We start from the raw sequence: 18,912 nt of genomic DNA on the forward strand, positions 1-18,912 counted from the left end.
ATAGTTGTTTTCTGTTGTCTCTCACATTAGACTGTGAGCTTCTTGAGGTCAGGGACTGTCTTTTATTTGTATACCTAGCACCTAGCATGATCCTTGGTAGTAAGTACTTAATAAATGTTATTTGCTACTCTTGTAAGCCAGAATGAAATCTATTCATGCCTTTTCACTATTGTAGTCCTTGTCCATGTCTGCCTGTAAATCCTGCATATGTAGAGTCCATAGAACACATTGTTGGTCTTTCTCTAGGTCTCTTGACATTGTATGAATACCAATAGAGCAGAGATTCTGGTTATATATTTTATTGGCAATATCTTTTTCATTTTCCAATTTGCAAGCTACAAATGCTCACAGTGCATCCCTCTGTTACTCTTTGAATGATTTTAAATTTAATTCTTGAAGAACATGATATTTTACAAGGAAAAGTACAGTAAGGTTAAAACCTTCCTTGCTCTGAACACCATGTTGCTATTAATGCAACATAAGATTGTCTTAATTCTTTTGGCTATCATATCACACTCTTGATTCAAATTGAGCTTTTAATCCACTAAAATCCCCAATTATTTTTTCTATCTGAATTATTTTTTAGCTATAATACCCTCATGACACACTTTTGCTATTGAATTCTGGATTCCATGTATGATTCTAAAGGAGTATGAAAGGTACCCCTTACAGTATTTTATTGAGCTGTAGGTGGCTGGAGAAGTTGCTTGGAGTTCCTAGATCTTGATGGAATAGCTGTTTAGGGTAACAGAACAGTCAAGGCAACCCCTACCTGTGACATCAAACTTAGAAAATCATTCAAATATATTTAACAAAGAGCACATGTCTCTTCCCCCCAAAACCCTGTCCTTCTTCAACTTAGAGAAGTGTTCCAGTTGTGCAGGACAGATTCTAGATATGGGTAATGACAATCTAGACCCCATCAGTTTGCTAAGCTAGTGTTGTCCAAACAGAATGTTAGGGATCTGCCTCTGAGAGAATCATAAAGACTGGAGTATGAGTAGACATTCTGCCATATGTTTGTAGGAGACTTTTCCATTGGCTGTGCATGTTGACATCTTTAAAAGGACTTGAGTTAGGGTGGATCTGTGACTGAGGGAGTAAGGTGACTCCTTCATTAATGGTTTCCTGTGAGAGAATCTTGCTATAAGGGGGGGGAAAAGCTGAGCAGCCTCCCTCCTTTCCTAAGGCCATAGAGCCCAAAACATGGGCCTGAGTTTTGATCTTTCTGTTCATTTGGTTTCTTTCTAGGTGCAGGGAATAATCTCTGATCTGAGCCCAAAGTGTGACCACAGAGTTACAGGAATTCAGGTTGGGTGTAGTGGCCAGTCTATTAGCAATGATGATGTTTGTCCTTTGTTTCTCAAAGACCATGAAATCAGGGGAAGTGATGTCATGACAAGTACATGAATTGGATTTGAGTATGTCTCCTCCAGAACCATCTGGATCCAGTGATCAGATATGAATCAGGATGACTGGAGATGGCCTTGGATGCTAGGCATTCAAGTTTAAGTGACTTGCCCAAGTGCACATAGCTAGTGACAAGTATCTGAGGTTAGGTTCAAATTCCCATTCATCCAAGGTTCACTTCACCACTTCACTGCCCCCAAAATGTTGGAAGCATCAGCAATGCTAAAGGAACAAAGATCCAGTAGTCTAGAGGAAGTCAGGAGGAGCCGGCTTTGGATGTGGATTTGATTTGCCCAAACTCTTTAAGAACTGAGATAAATTGTGAGTTTAAAAACTCTCAACTACAAAAGTGGGGATTATGCCCCCAAGGTTTTGGGGAAAATGTGCATCTGCTTAACTATGAAGTAAATATCCATTTGTAAAAGTCAGTGGGAATTTGAGCCAGAGAGAAAATCCTGTAATCTTTCAGAGAAAGAAACTTAAAGGGTAGATGTTGCCTGCCTGAATCTAAGAGTGAGAACAGAGGATACATGTTTCACATACCAAGGGCTGGAGAGAGCTTGATGTAACATAAGTAATAGATGAGGAGAGACAACTCATAATAGCTATTAAGTAAATTGAGAGTAGGATTATCGAGTCTAACACAGTAGCTGGCAGAGAGTATTTAAAATATTTATTGAATTCTATAACACTCAATTACTCCAAAAAAAAAAAAAAGTGAAAACCTTTGACCCAGCAATACCACTACTGGGTCTATACCCTGAAGAGATGAGGAAAAAGGGTAAAAACATTACTTGTACAAAAATATTTATAGCAGCCCTGTTTGTGGTGGCAAAGAATTGGAAATCCAGTAAATGTCCTTCAATTGGGGAATGGTTTAGCAAACTGTGGTATATGTATGTCATGGAATACTATTGTTCTATTAGAAATCTGGAGGGACGGGATTTCAGGGAAACCTGGAGGCATTTGCATGAACTGATGCTGAGTGAGATGAGCAGAACCAGAAAAACACTGTACACCCTAACAGCAACATGGGAGTGATGTTCAACCTTGAAGGACTTGCTCATTCCATCAGCCCAACAATTGGGAACAATTTTGGGCTGTCTGCAAAGGAGAGTGCCATCTGTATCCAGATAAGGAGCTGTGGAGTTTGAACAAAGTACAAGGAATATTCCCTTTAATTCGGAAAAAAAAAAAACAGATGTCTTATGGTTTGATCTGGTTACCTCTGAGAATTCTGTTCTCTTTAAGGATATGATTTCTCTCTCATCACACCCAATTTGGATCGAGGTACAACATGGAAACAAAGTAAAGACTGACGGAGTGCTGTGGGGTGGGGGTGGGGGGAGGGAAGCAAGATTGGGGGAAAACTGTAAAACTCAAATAATATCTTTAATAAAAATTAAAAAATAAAAATAAAAAAAGTGAAAAGTTCAGTGAACAGTCCTGATACTCCAAGTGACAGGTTTTTTTTCTTTACTGACTCACTGTTTCTGGTTTGAATAATTGTACCCTAAATCCTCTCTACCGCCTTTTTTTTTTAGGTTTTTGCAAGGCAGTGGGGCTCAGTGGCTTGCCCCAGACACACAGCTAGGTCATTACGAAGTGTCCGGGCCGGATCGGAAGGCAGGGCCTCCGGACTCCAGGGCCGGGCCGGGCCGGGCCGGATCGGAAGGCAGGGCCTCCGGACTCCAGGGCCGGGCCGGGCCGGATCGGAAGGCAGGGCCTCCGCACCCCAGGGCCGGGCCGGGCCGGATCGGAAGGCAGGGCCTCCGCACCCCAGGGCCGGGCCGGGCCGGATCGGAAGGCAGGGCCTCCGCACCCCAGGGCCGGGCCGGGCCGGATCGGAAGGCAGGGCCTCCGGACTCCAGGGCCGGGCCGGGCCGGATCGGAAGGCAGGGCCTCCGCACCCCAGGGCCGGGCCGGGCCGGATCGGAAGGCAGGGCCTCCGGACTCCAGGGCCGGGCCGGGCCGGATCGGAAGGCAGGGCCTCCGCACCCCAGGGCCGGGCCGGGCCGGATCGGAAGGCAGGGCCTCCGCACCCCAGGGCCGGGCCGGGCCGGGCCGGATCGGAAGGCAGGGCCTCCGCACCCCAGGGCCGGGCCGGGCCGGATCGGAAGGCAGGGCCTCCGGACTCCAGGGCCGGGCCGGGCCGGATCGGAAGGCAGGGCCTCCGCACCCCAGGGCCGGGCCGGGCCGGATCGGAAGGCAGGGCCTCCGCACCCCAGGGCCGGGCCGGGCCGGGCCGGATCGGAAGGCAGGGCCTCCGCACCCCAGGGCCGGGCCGGGCCGGATCGGAAGGCAGGGCCTCCGGACTCCAGGGCCGGGCCGGGCCGGATCGGAAGGCAGGGCCTCCGCACTCCAGGCCCGGGGCTCTCCGGCCGCCCCCCTCCTCGGCTCCTGGCAGTTTCCAGTACAAGCGGCCCCAGGCTTCTGGGCGCACGGGAGGGCGCGGACGCCCGTGTTTCCACCCGGAACCCATCCAGCACCGTGCATCGGAGCTCGCCGGCTGTCGCGGCCCGGACCCGGCAGTGCGTGGCGGGCTCGGAAGGCTGCTTTTAACCCTTCGCCGCACAAGCCGCGACAGTTCCGAGCTCGCCCCGGGCACATTCTTGTCCCATCAAAGGGCGCTTCAACGCCCTCATTTTACGAGACGAGGCGACGCCGGGGGGGGGGGGGGGGGGGGGAGTGGCGCTATCCTCGCTCTTCCCTTTCCCCGTGGGAAAGGCTGAGCCCCGGCTTCCCCTCGTCTTCTCTTCCACCTTGCGCCCAACCCCGCGTGAAGCTTCCCCTCTCCGTCCACAACTGTGAAATTAGGGGGAAAAACCCAGGAAATTAGAGCCGCGGCGGCACGGCGCGGGGGAGGGCCGCCCCGGGCATCCGGCCGCGCGCCCCGCCCCCTTCCCGGCAGCCTCCGCGCCCCGGCGCCGCGGGCCCCGCCCCCTTCCCGGCAGCCTCCGCGCCCCGGCGCCGCGCGCCCCGCCCCCGGCCCGAGGCAGCGTCCCCAAGATGGCGGCCGACAGTGAGGTGAGGCCTCTGCCCCCCGCCTGCCCCGAGCCCCTGCGGCCGCCGCGCCGCCCCCCGCGCTTAACCTCTTTGTGTTCCCCCCGCAGCCCGAGTCCGAGGTGTTTGAGATCACAGACTTCACCACCGCCTCCGAGTGGGAAAGGTGAGTGAGTGAGTGGCCGCCCCGGCCCGGCCAGGCCAACCCCGCCCCAGGCCGCCCCCCTCCGGCTCCTGCGCCAATGCACCCCCCCGGGGTCCTCCCCGCCCCCTCCTCCCCTCCCCCTCTGGACACTTTAACTTGACTTTGGGGAAGACTTGGAGGGAGCCGGAACTTCCTGCTTGGCATCCTGGCGCTGCCACTTGGCACTCGCAGGGCCTGGGCCAAGCCCTGAACCTCTCGGCGGACGTGGCTGCAAAAAAGGGGCCCCTTCAGGCCCCAGAGCCCTCTGCAGCCCTCAATAGCCCATAGTTCTCCTCTGTTTATTTTTTATTTTTATTTTTTGGCCAGGCAATGCGGTTAATTGGCTTACCCAAGGCCACACAGCTGGGTCATTATGAAGTGTCTGAGACCGGATTTGAACTCGGGCCCTCCTGACTCCCGGGCCTGTGCTCCATCCACTGCGCCACTTAGCCGCCCCAGTTCCCCTCTTTTTAACACCAGCAACTTCATAATTTGCCATGTGGCTATTTCCTTTTTCATTCAAAACTCATTCTATTCGAAGCTGTTAGCCCACATTGCCCTTTCAGGCTGGTGTCAAGAGTGTTGGACTCTTACTGCCTTTCAGTTTCTTCATCTGTAAAATGGGGCTGTTAATTCCCATACTGCTTGCCTCACAGACTTTTTTGTGAAGAAGGTACTTTGTAAATCTTAAATAACTATTATTGTTCTTATTTCCTTTTTGGTGTGCCCTTTGCAGGAGGAGGTGGACTTCCTTCAGATGACTGTTGCGATTTTTCTCTCTTCCCTTAAAGGGGATCAGAAAAATCCTGCAGTCTTGCTTGCTGAATGCTTTCCTTTGATTTCAAGTTGTCTTTCAGCTATGGATAAAATCCCGTTCCTTCCTGTTGCTACTGCTACTGCTGCTGCTGCCGCTGCTCCTTTTGCTTTTGCTCATGTCAAATTCCCAATAAATAGCTGTGGGGATCTAACTTCTATGTTATTGAAATATTTGGAAGGTTGATTTTTTATGAATAGCTTTGATTGAGGTTACAACATTTTTCTTTTCCCTGTTTTATATAAAGTTTTTTTTTCTCCCTACCATATTTTCAGTTTTTATCCAGATGCAGCATTTCAAGAATTGTTGGTTAGGAGAGAAGATGGAAATAAGCAGATAGTCCTGCATCAAAAGATCCCTTCTAGAATGGTTGTTTAGGATACCTCCAAGATGAATTCAAAAAGACATCTCTCATTTATTGAATTCTTATAGTATACCCTTCCCATCCTAAGTAATGTAGAAGAAATAAAGAAGAAGCTCAAAGAATTGATTCTGAGGAATCAAGAGCTTATAATGTATTTGGAGAAATTACAGTAAAACATAAATATTTCACATTTTCCTAATGCAGGTTATAACTCATAATTGGTTTAGCAGATAGCCTTTGAGAATCAGTGTGCTGAAAAATTCATTATCTTTTGAACAATTTGGTGATAAATTTCTGAATTTAGCCAGGATAATCCTCAGGTAACAGACAAATTTAGTGTCATCATTATTGTCTCCTTTCTCCACTCCACTAATTGTTGTCTTTCCAGCTTGTGTGGAATCTGTTGTCCTTTGGGGAGGAAAAATTCCAAAGTCAGTACTACACATGATGTAGACGTTTAAGAAAGGAGAATATATTCAGTTAAAACTATGGTACTCAGTAGAAATGCAAAAAAAAATTATTTGCTGCAGTGATTAGAAAACAAATGAAGATGACTTGAACACTGGATGAGATTTGGGTAGGGAAACTAGTTGGAAGGTGAGATTTGGAGACCTGGGATAATAAAGACAACTGCTCTCATGGAACAAGTTATTGAAGAGAAGTGATCAATAAAATTGGATAGGGTAGAACCAGATGATAAAAGGGTTTTAAAAACCGTGTAAAAAAATTAAAGGCAATTAAAATTCTTAATCTGTACCATTATAGCATAAAAAAGATGTTGTAGGGAGATTATTTTGTATTTACATGAAGGTTACTTTGGAGAAAGAAAAGAACTGGAGAGGGAGGGGCATCAGCTTCAAGAGGTTGTTAGAATCAGGAGCTGTACCAGATTGGTGGCAGGATAAATGCATTAATGTGAAGTGTGTTTCCCTCGTAAATAAATTTCTTGAGTGCTGGGACTTAAATTTTTAATTTTTTTGTCCCGGTTTTTTACACAAACCAGGTACTTCAAATATTTGTGAATTCAGTTGACAGTTTATTTACAAATTGGACATAGAAGTGAGGTCTCAAAGATGAAGCCGAGATTTCATGCCACCACCGATAGAAAAATATGAGAGTTGGAAAAGCAATTTTGTTAAAGGAAAGATTTTGAGTTTGAAATGATGGCATATCCATGCCCTGGAGTTAAAGATTTAGAAATGGAAATCACTGATCATTTAAAAAGAATGAAAACATTTTTCCTCAGATAAATGTACTATTGCCCTTTCATGGTTTAGTTGATAGTTTTGGTAATTATATAGGGAAAAAACTATCTCTCTTAGAGTGTGGACATTAAGTTATGAGCTTATAGTAATAAATTTACATAGGAAAAGTTAACATAAAATTGAAGTTTTAAAATATTAGGAAATACATATATGTGGGAAAAAAGTCTTTTCAATCCTTGGGATTGTTTTGAGTAATTATTTTCGTCTTAATATATTCATATATATGCATATAATCTACATGTACATATATGTAAACACAGACATTTTAATGCTTCTTGATTAATTGTTGACTATATTTTTTTAAAGGTTAACTAAAGGCACATATCTTTCTGGGAAAGAGCTGAGGAAATAATTTTTCTTTTTTTAAGATATTGCAGTTTTTAAAATTTGTAGTCTACATTCTCCAGAAACTAAATACCGCTCGAATTACTACAAATACTGATTTTCACATCAATTAATTCTGATTTTTCACTTTGTTTTTGGTGCTTGTTAGTCATTGTTTTGAAGGAAATCAGTTTGTATTTTTTCAATTACCTGAATCATGAATTTAGAATCAATTAGATTAATCTTGACCAGTAATCTTTTTTTCAAGGAGACAACTACATTCAGATGACAAACTGTAACCCAGAATTTGCCATTCATTACTGCTTTACAACAGAAATGCAGTAACACATATGTATGTACACACATACAGAGTACACTGAAATGGAAAACTTGATGTCTTAAATTATTCTTCATAATCATTGTTTGACTCCAGTTTTATAAAGTAAATTTATTTACCACCACTGATCTTTGGGTATTGAGAGTAATGTCCTATTTGCTAGTATTGCTGATAATTTGCTTCTTTTGGCTAGAAATGTATTCTAACTTTTGAAGATCTGGTTTTTCCATAGATAATTGAGATTATGTTAAGTAAAGTGGTTAAATTTTAGGCATTCAATTTAGATTGAAATTAGCTTTGTGAGGAACTGAGTCAGTGACTGGCTAGTTTGTAGAGTGTGGGAAGATAGGGCTAATTTGAAAAAAAGGTTTTTAGAAACCAAATTGAATTTTATATTTTATCCCAGAGGCAACTGACATTTGTCCTTCATCCTGGAAGAAGATGATGACATCAGGGGAAGTGATTCTTTGACAAGCACATAAATTGGATTTGAGCAAGAGGGTGCCCTGCTAAAGTTGCCAACCAGTCTTACTTTCCTCCAGAGCCATCTGAATCCAATGACCAGATAGGAATCAGGAAACTGGAGAAGGCTCTGGATGTGAAGTGATCAGGGTTAAGTGACCTGCCCAACAGTAATCATCAAGTGTCTGAGGCCAAATTGGAACTCCTGTCTTCCTGATTCCAAGGCTAGTGCTCTATCTACTGGACCACCTATTAGAAATCTTTGAAGCCTGAGTAAGGGAATGAAACAGGAGATTTGGCAACTGATGTGTTAGTAGATACACAAGATTTGGCAAATAACTTTCTTTACATATAACATTTACACAGTAATGCCGAGGTTAATTATGAAGCTAAGAGACTTAAATAAGGATGTTCTCTGTAAATTGATCATTGGTTCTTAAAAAGAAAGATGAATTAACTTTTCATTTATTTTTATTTTTGTTTCTGTGAGTAATGTACTGTCTAAGAATTAGTGATTTAGGGGAATTTGTTTAACCTCTTTATGCCCCATTTTCATTTTTAGTCAGGAAAACAGGATTAGCCTTTCTCTTCAGGTAATTAAATGAAATCTTTATCAAGAATTCTTTCTCTTTAAAGCAGAATAAAGTATTCTGGGTTGACATGTTTGGAAAGTATTTTTTTTCCCTCCTAGGTTTATTTCAAAAGTTGAAGAAGTTTTGAATGACTGGAAACTAATTGGAAACTCATTGGGAAAGCCACTTGAAAAGGTCAGATTTGTTATTTGCTGTATAAAAAAATTTCTAAATTGTTAATTTGCCAAAATAATACTTTGTATCTTTAAAGTTTAAGCTATTTAAAATTATGTGTAATCTCTCTAAACATTAATGAAAATTATAGGCTTATTTAAATCTAGTCAAAAATCCCTGTTAAGTGCTTGTGAAACATTTAAAAAATAAAGTTTTATACAGAATGCAAGAGTTGTGGGTGATTTTTTTTTCTTTCTTAAATCTCAATGTGTGGAGAAAAATAGTAAAAACTTTTTATTTCTCTGCTTTTTCTACTGGATATTAGGGATACATTTTTTAGAGTATTTTTATTAGTTTAATTAAATAAAGGCGCTTAGCAATTTTAGGACAACTTTTTTTTGACTACTCATTGACTGTTGATTCTATTCAGTAACTTTGTAGCTATTCTATGAGGTTGTGAACATAGGCAAGTTAACTTGCTCTCTAAGCTTTAATTTCTTTTGTAAAAGTCTGGATAATAAGAGCATATTACTCACAGTTGTGAGAATCAAATGAAATGAATATGTATAATGTTTCGCAAACTTTAAAATTATATAGTCTAACTACTGCTGCTACTATTATCATCACTACCACCCATTTGAAGATAACACTTGTCTGTCAATTTTTTTTTGTCTTAATAGACAATACTTAGCTTATATGTGTATTTGAGAATATGAGAATTAAAAACTGAGTTGTAAATGGAAAGTCTACTTTAGAGAGGTGAAGGAGAAAATGTAGAACTGAAAATGAAATAATCTTTTAAAATTATTTAACGATCCACACTTAAGAAGATAATAATATGTAAGCACATCTAGGTTTTCTGCATATCAATAATATCTTTTATATCTTTTATCGTGAAATTCTTATATAACAGTAAGTGTAATTTAGAGAAGATATATTTATAGCAGCTACCCCCATTGCCTTGCAAAAAACCCAAAAGAAAATCTAAGAATTGACCCATTTGAAGCACAGTTTAATTGACATGTATAAAGTGGTGTGCAATAATGAATGTCTTTAAATTCTGGCATAAATTGAAAAATTTCCTTAAAACTCTGAAACATAAACCTAATATCAAATTTTAACTATTTAAACACATTCAAAAAGTGTTGAGTGTATACCAATAGAAGAAATTAAATTACATAGGACCATGAGTTATAGAATTATTCATCATTATATTTAAGTTAAAATAAAAAGGAAAGCAGAATAATTGTAAGCTCCAATTATATACGCAATACTATTTAGATGAAACTTTTTTTTTTTAGGTTTTTGCAAGGCAAATGGGGTTAAGTGGCTTGCCCAAGGCCACACAGCTAGGTAATTATTAAGTGTCTGAGACCGGATTTGAACCCAGGTACGCCTGACTCCAAGGCCGGTGCTTTATCTGCTACCGCCACCTAGCCGTCCTTAGATGAAGCATTCTTAACTTACGGTCTATAGGAATCTGTGGATAGAGTTCACGGCATTTGGAACTATAATGAAATCAGTTCATTTTCACTCACCTTTAGCTGAAATTTAGCTGAGATTTTTATACTAAACCATTGAGAAGGGATCTGCCAAAAGAGTCTATGACAAAAAAAAAAAGCTTAAGAATTTAGATACTTAAGCTACTAAGACCAGATCTGGGCTTATGAAATTGAGAGGATAATGGGAGACTCAGCAAGATTTCAGAAGAGTCATAAAATTCATCGATAGATTGAGAAGAAATGTCCATGAAGAAAACCTAGTAGTAAAGTACTTCGGATTCTAAAACTTGAGAGAGACAACAGGATATTAGGTTCTTGTCTCTGAGAATAAATTTAAAAGAAAGTTAACTATAATTTTAATGGATTTAGATTCAAAGTTAAGATTTAGGTTTTAAGTGCTAGTGAAATTCTCTGAGGGAAACTTCCTCTCAAAATTGTTAAAATGGACAGAATCTGTCTAGGATGGTGTAGGTATGATCCTGAGTAAATTGAAACTAACAATTATAGATTCTTATAACCATATCAATATGTATGTGTATAAATATATATGTATATATATACATATATATTTAATTTTAGTTTTTATGAGCTGTTAAATTTGAAGCAAGTAAAGGAGAATCAACTATGGTTGAATGACTGGGGTTTTTTTTTTAAGGTTTTTGCAAGGCAAATGGAGTTAAGTAGCTTGCCCAAGGCCACCCAGCTAGACAATTGTTAAGTGTCTGAGACGGAATTTGAACCCAGGTGCTCCTGACTCCAGGCCCAGTGCTTTATCCACTGCGCCACCTAGCTGCCCCTGAGCGTTTTTGTGTTTTAAATTTATAGGGAGGAAATATTAGGAAGATAATGTGAATAAAAATATCGAAATGGAATGCCTATTTTTATGCCCATTTAATGCATTATGTTGATATTTTAAATCTCATTGAAATGACAAATTTGAATTGTAAGTTTACCTTGATAAAGTCAAAGTCAGGCTGATGATTGGTTATATTACAAAATGCATTTTTATTCCTATAACTGATCTGTAAGGATATTAGATAATTGATTTATTCCTCATTTGATGTGGCTAGTGTTTGGGGGTTTGTTTTTTTAGTATCTCTAAGAAAGGAATTGGAGGATAGAAAATCTTGAAAATTAATCATAAGTACAGATAATAATAAAAAAGCAAAGGGACAGGAGAATTAAATTAGAACTTTTTTAAAGTACCTCTGCTCAGTAAATTAATGTGAATTTTTCATTATTTTTATTTACTCTTAAATAGCAGCTAAAGCTTTAGCAAGATAATTTCAGAGAAGTTTGAGCATGTATGTATTGTTTAGTGACAACTAGGCAACTTATTGACTTGGCACATAGTGCTATATAAATGTTGGCTATTAATATTGTTATCATTATTAGAAATTTCATGGTCATAAATATTAGATATTATATAACAGGACATGATTTAGAGAAACAGCCTCTGTTATCTCAAGTATTTCATTTTACATATTTTAAATGATTTCTTAAATTGGTATATTGACAAATATTATTTAGTGAACTTTAAAAAAATAAATCTGTTTCTTGTTTCTGTGGATATTTTAGCTATTTTAACTTCAGTTAGATTTACTTTTCTATGATGCTTTTTTGTATGTCCAGATCCTTTTTACCTTCCCTCTTCTTGTTCCTCTCAACTTTCAGTTCTTTCATGTTTTGAGGTCATGTTCCTTAAGATGATTCAATCCAACCCCCTCATTTTACCTTTGAGGAAACTGTCACAGGGATGAAGTGACTTGCCCAAGGTCATAGTGCTCTATCCATTGCGCAACCTAGCTGCCCCAAGAAGTAACTTTTTCTAAATCTACAAGATAATAATTGGCCAAGTTAAGATTTGAGTTCTAGATTTCTAAGAGCCGCAGTGGAGACTGAACAGTTAGTAGTAGAGACTAAATATTGTAGTAGCCTGTAGTATAATTTAGTTTGGGAATTGCTACTCTGATGCCTAAAGTAATTAATGTCAGTAAATGAGTAAATTGCTAGGGGACACTATTTAACCCTTTGGAAACTAACTAACTTTGGACATTTGTTTGACCCACTAATTAGGTAGGTTAGGTTCTTCAGTTGTGTCATTAAGCACTTTAATGGATTCTTTCATAAAGATGATGATAAATTAGTGTGATTTCAGTGTCTTTCACCTGTGAAGATTGCAACCCTCTCGTCTTTTATCATCATTTAGATTTTTATCCCTGTATTTGTTCCCTGCAAATTGAATTTTTGAACTCTTATTTTTTGTCTTTTGTTTTTCTGGTAGCACAGTGCCCAACATATAATAGGTATTTAATCCATGCTTTTTGAAATAACAAATGAATGAATTCTGGCCTTTCCATAAAGCTATCAGAGTATATTTGCTTGAAACTTGCCTCCAATTATTTTCATTTCTTAGTATACCACTTGGATTGTCTGATTCTCTCTTAAATGACTGATCTACTACTCCCTTTTGCAGTCATATAGGTTGTCATGTAATAGACTTTTAAATGTTTAATAACATATATAATGGTTTTTCTAAGCAAGGTTTTTCTGAAACATGCCCTAAAAGTGACATCCTGCTTGGTCCAGGTGAATTTTTAAGCCAGCATTTTGTGATGAAAATTTTTGTATTTTAATTTCATTAAAAATATTGGTAGGCAATACTTTATTTCCTTATGACTTTTATTTTCCATTTTTGGCTTTCTTTTTCCATATTTTGTTTGGTAAGAATATTATACTGAATTTTATATTCAGAGCAGTCTCTAACTTATTAATGGTTTATATTCTAGATGGCCACTATAATCCCTTCCAACTTTCAAATTATCTGATTCTATTTTTGAATTAGTTTCTTGGAACTTGGGATAAACTTTTCTATTGTTAAAAATGATGTTTAAGGGGCAGCTAGGTGGTGCATTGCATAGAGCACTGGCCCTGGAGTCAGAAGGACCTGAGTTCAAATTTGACCTCAGACACTTAATAATTACCATTCTGCAAGTCATTTAACCCCATTGCCTTACATAAATTTTTAAAAATGTTTAGACTAGGCTACAAAAATCTGTTTCACCCATAATATAAATGAAATTATAGTATTGGAAATATATAGATAGATAGATCAATAGATAGATATAGATATATAGTCCATAACTTTAAAAAAATCCTTTTTTTTATAAAAGAACAGCTAACAGCTTACATAAGAATTCACCTCCCTGACTGGTATAACTCCCCCCAAAAAAACTTCCTTTCCCTATTTTCTTCTCCTTCCTTCTTGCCAAGGTTAACCCAACTACCCATTAAAGCTATCATCTAGGGGGCAGTTAGGTGGCACAGTGGATGAAGCATCGGCCCTGGAGTCAGGAGTACCTGAGTTCAAATCTGGTCTCAGACACTTTAATAATTACCTAGCTGTGTGGCCTTGGGCAAGCCACTTAACCCCATTTGCCTTGTAAAAATCTTAAAAAAAAAAAAAAAAGAAGCTGTCATCTTTGATTTGCTGTCAGGATTGACTAATATTAATATTATCTTATTTCTCATACTCCTTTTCATTACAACATCTGAAAACCTTTCTCTTACCTTTCTCAATTGCCCAAGTACCTGATCCCTAACTGCCATATCCCACAATCATATATGTTGAATTCTTATTCCTGCTTTTTAATTTAAAATTTTTTAATTGTCAGACATTTATTTTTGGTTCCAACCTCTTTGTATTCCTATTGGGGCAGGGGAAAAACCTTTGTCAAAATGAATTCTCATGTTGACCATGTCCAAAAATATGTATCTTATTTTGCCTAAGTATTCCATCATCTCTGTCATGAGATGGTCATCAGTCTTAAGTCTTATAATATTACTTAATGTTACCGTTTTTTTAAATGGAAATCATTGTCTAGGTTATGGTCACTTTACTCTGCAGTTGTTGCTAAAAACTGTCACCAGATTTCTCTGAACTTGTACAAAATAGGTTTCCTTATAGGTTTGAAATGGGATTCTTCAACATTCATGCAGCAAATTTTTGTCTTAGTTTGGTGAACTCATGGTCACATACTGTCCATGTAGTGGACACTTTCTGGACAAGGACACTGGAATGGTTTGCCTTTTTCTTCAGTTCCAGTTAATGGACATCCCCTTAATTTCCAGGTCTTCTTATGACCCAGAGAGACAGAAAGACACACACACACACACACACACACACACACACACCACCCCCACCCCTACCACCACCACCACCACCAATTTTTTTGTATGTATAGGTCTTTTTCCTCCTATTTTGATCTTTTTGAGGTATATTCCTCCTACTTTATCCATCTATGAAAGAGTAAACACTGGAAGAATCCCAGCTTCAATTTCTGAGGTTATAGCAGAAAGGAAATGTGATTCTGGAATTGAAATTTGGTGTTTTGCTTATCTTATTATACACAGCTTGGCTAAGTTCATAATTTTTAGAATATTAAAATTTTTGACTTTCTAATATAAATCCATCCTGGTCATAGTGTATTATCTTTGTGAAATGTTGTTTTAACCTCTTTAGCTAATTCTTTGAATATGCTATAGAATCCACTTATGAATCCATTTGGTTTGTGGTGGGATGTTGATGTTTGTTTTGGAGGTTCATTTATTGCTTTTTCAGTTTATTCCTCCAAAATTGAGTGGATTGCATTGAATTTCGGGGGGGGGGGGAGATTTGCAAGACAATGGGGATAAATGACTTAGCCAGGGCTACACAGTTAGGTAATTGTTAAGTGTCTGAGGTCAAATTTGAACTCAGGCCTTTCTGATTCCAGGGCCAGTGCACTATCCATTGTGTCACCTAGCTGTCCATTTAAATTTAATTGTCTTATTAATTATGTTTTAGTAATTTATCTCATTCAAGTTGGTTTTGTTGAAATACAGTTGGACATATAATTCCTATAATATCTTTTCTTTCCTCTGCACTTACTGAAAATTCTATTTTCATTTGTGATATTGATAAAAATTTGATTTTCATTTAATCAAATTAACTATTGGTTTGTCTTATTAGTTTTTTCCTTTAAAAAACTAATTTTGTTAACTCAGAGCTCCAAAATTTTTTAATGAAAATTTCAGAACTTTTATTCTGCTATTTTATTGGGTTTTTTAAAAATTGATTTTTCTAGTGTCTTTAGATACAGTACCAACTCATTGATGTGTTTCTCTCTTTTTGTTGAGAAAAGTGCTTAAAGATATACCTTTTTTAGGATTTCTTTGACTGCAAACTCAAATTTTGAGAGTATTGTCTTAATTGTTGCCATCATTTATTCATTCATTCATTTATTTATTTATTTTGATTTTTGCGAGGCATGGGGTTAAGTGGCTTGCCCAAGGCCACGCAGCTAGGTAATTATTAAGTGTCTGAGGCTGGATTTGACCTCAGGTTCTCCTGACTCCAGGGCCGGTGCTCTATTCAATGCGCCACCTAGCTGCCCCTTGTCATTTTCTTTTTTAAATATTCTGTGATTTTTCTTTGACCACTAATTCGTTAGTATTAAATTATTTTGACCAGTTGCTTTTTTTTAAGTTTTTGATGCCGTAAGACATAATCTGTTTTTGTAAAGGTACCATGCATAGTTGAGATATGTATGCTCCTTTCTGTTTCCATTCAGTAATCACTGGAGAGCTGTCATAATTCAATTTCCCTAAGATTCTATTCAAGTCCGTAACTTCTTTCTGTTTTGGTTAAATATATCTAGGGTAATAGTGAAGATAAAGTGAAGTTTTTATTTTAATGTGCTCTCTATTTAACTGTATTTCTCATTGTAATTCACTTAGTTTTTAAATCAATAAGCATCAATCAACTACTATGTGCTTGTCACTGTGCCAAGCATTGAAGATACAAAGGCAAAAGGTAGCAACTATTCTTACGAATCCAGTGAGGAAAACAACTTTATACAAACAAGCTATCTGTAGGAGAGATTCATAACTAACAGGAAAGACACTAGAATTAAGGGGAATGAAGAAGGACTTCCTGTAGAAAATGACATTTTAGCTGGAACTTGATGAAGCAAACCAGGAAAACCAAGAGGCAGAGAGGAGGGTGAATATTCCAGGCACAAGGGACAATCAGTGAAAATGCCTGGAGTTTGGAGATGTAATATTTTATTTTGTAAGAGAAACAGCAAGGAGACCAGTATTTAAGTATTTAGAAGTTATGCCTTTGAGTGCATATACAAGGTGTCCTACAAATCTCAGTGCAATTTTAAGTGATTTAAAACCAAGAGATATCATTTGGAATGGAGATTAGACTAGATGTCCTTCATCATTATTTCTGTTTAGTATAGAAATAGGATTACTGACTATAGTAATAAATTAAACTATTTAAAGACGGTTAAATTTTTAAAGTCTAAATTGATACAAAGACTTTTAGGGACATTAAGTGCTGAAATAAATTTATTTTATATATTATCTTTCATCAGTATGTAGTTTCCTGGGGCAACCAGGTGGCGCAGTGGATAGAGCACTGGCCCTGGAGCACCTGAATTCAAATCTAGCCTCAGGCATTTAATAATTACCTAGCTGTGTGACCTTGGGCAAGTCACTTAATCCCATTGTCCTGCAAAAACAAAAAAAATGTAGTTTCCTTCTTTATCTCTTAATTAAGTCCATTTTTGTAGTTGCCTTGTCTGAAATCATAATTCTTCTCCCTGCTTTTTTTCTGTGTTTGACTGAGGCATAATAGAGTTTTTCTAATCTCATATTTTTTAACTGTGGGTCTTTGTTTCAGATGTGTTAAATATAAATAGTATATGTTGGATTTTGTTTTTCTAATGTATGTATAGATACATACACACTACCTACATACACATATCTATGAAACCAAAAACTGCTATTTTTAATGTTGATAAGCTAGAATCCTTTCCAATAAATTCACAACATGAAATAAGGATGTCCATTGTCACCTCTTCTGTGTGATATAGTACAAGAAATGCTGGCTTTAACAATAAGACAAAATAAGAGGGGGAAAAACCATAGGTAAAGATGATAACAAAATTATCACTTTTGGCAGATAAGATAAGAGTACTTAAAGAATACTAAATGGTCAACTAAAATTAATTGAAATAATTTCCTCAGACCTGCATGATATAATGGAAATCCACACAAATCACCTACATTTTTACATAATAACAATAAAAATAGGAAGAAATAAAAAGAAAAACTTTAAAATTATTGCAGGATATATATAAAATACTGGTTCTACTTTGCAAGGTAAATGCAAGAACTTTATAAATACAAATATAAGCAGCCATTTACGGAATGGCATAAATAGGAAAATATTAATTACTTGTGGGTAGGATGCTTTGCATAATAAAATTGATTGTATTACCTAAGTTAATTTGTTTATTCAATGCCATACCAAACTATCAAAGAGTTATTTCATAGGATTAAGGAAAGTAATAATGCATTTATGTGGATTTAAAAAGACAAGAATATCGAGAGAAATAAGGAAAAGAAATAGAGAGCCTTGTATTGCCAGCTGTCAAAACTACACTATTGTCATTCATTTGTTCAAACCGACTCTGTGATTCCATGGACCATAACACACCAGGCTCTTCTATACTATCTCCCCAAATTCTGTCACACATCAAACTGTACTACAAAGCAGTAATCAAATACTGTAAGTGATTAAAAAATATATTGATGCAAAGGAACATTAAATATATACTTATAGAGGCAAATGTATCTAATGCCTTATATTTAGTTAAATGCAGAGCCCCCAGCTATTAGAATAAAGACTCACTTTTTGACAAAGTCTTGGACAACAATATTAAGATTTAGGCCAACAATATCTCAGACTTATTCTAAGATAAGCTCCAAATAGATACATAAGAGTCTCATCATAAATTACAAAAAAGTTTCTCCCCCCCCCAAAACAAATCTTAATAAAGCCAAGATTGAAAAAGAAATAATTAGGAAAAAAAATCTAGTTTTTCCTGATAAAGTTCTCATTTCCAAGATGACTTAAGGAATGGATTCAAGTATATGAGAGAAAAAGTCATTCCTCAGCTGATCAATGGACTAAAGATACAAACTCAAGCATAGAAATCTAGAAGGTAGCTGTATGAAAAAAAGTAGTTCAAATAACTAATTATTAGAGAAATAAAGATTAAAACAATTTTGAGATTCTACCTCACATCCATCAGAGTTGTAAAGATGGCCAAAAAGAGAAAATTATAAACTTTAGATGTGGCCCTGGGAAAATCCACATTGATGGATTGGTAGAACTGTGAATGAGTATAACCATTCTGAAAAAACAATTTGTAATGATACACAAAAGCTAGCATATGCTCTTGTTTCATCTGTATCACAGCTAGACCAGTACCCAAAAAGATCAAATGAAGAAATTATCCTTTATGTACAAAAATATTTATAATCTTTTTGTAGTGGCAAAAACAAAAACTGGAAACTTTGGATATCCATCAGTTAAGAATGACCAAATAAATAGTGGTATAAATATGATGGTGTACTATTGTACTGTAAGAAATGATAAAAGGTGA

At 38.0% G+C, this 18,912-nt stretch overlaps 1 protein-coding gene across 1 annotated transcript in view; it reads left to right on the plus strand.

Moving 5' to 3' along the window:
* The first annotated feature begins 4,363 nt into the window (after positions 1-4,363).
* The window catches only part of RAB3GAP1 (RAB3 GTPase activating protein catalytic subunit 1), a 94,723-nt gene continuing 80,174 nt past the window's right edge, over positions 4,364-18,912 (plus strand). The window contains exons 1-3 of the mRNA XM_074215053.1: positions 4,364-4,437; positions 4,524-4,579; positions 8,855-8,930. Coding sequence (XP_074071154.1) covers positions 4,420-4,437; positions 4,524-4,579; positions 8,855-8,930 — 150 coding nt within the window. The 5' untranslated portion in view covers positions 4,364-4,419. The remainder of the gene's footprint in view (positions 4,438-4,523; positions 4,580-8,854; positions 8,931-18,912) is intronic.

The sequence above is a fragment of the Macrotis lagotis genome, chromosome 1 (genome assembly GCF_037893015.1).
Source record: "Macrotis lagotis isolate mMagLag1 chromosome 1, bilby.v1.9.chrom.fasta, whole genome shotgun sequence".
In the NCBI taxonomy this organism is placed as follows: domain Eukaryota; kingdom Metazoa; phylum Chordata; class Mammalia; order Peramelemorphia; family Peramelidae; genus Macrotis; species Macrotis lagotis.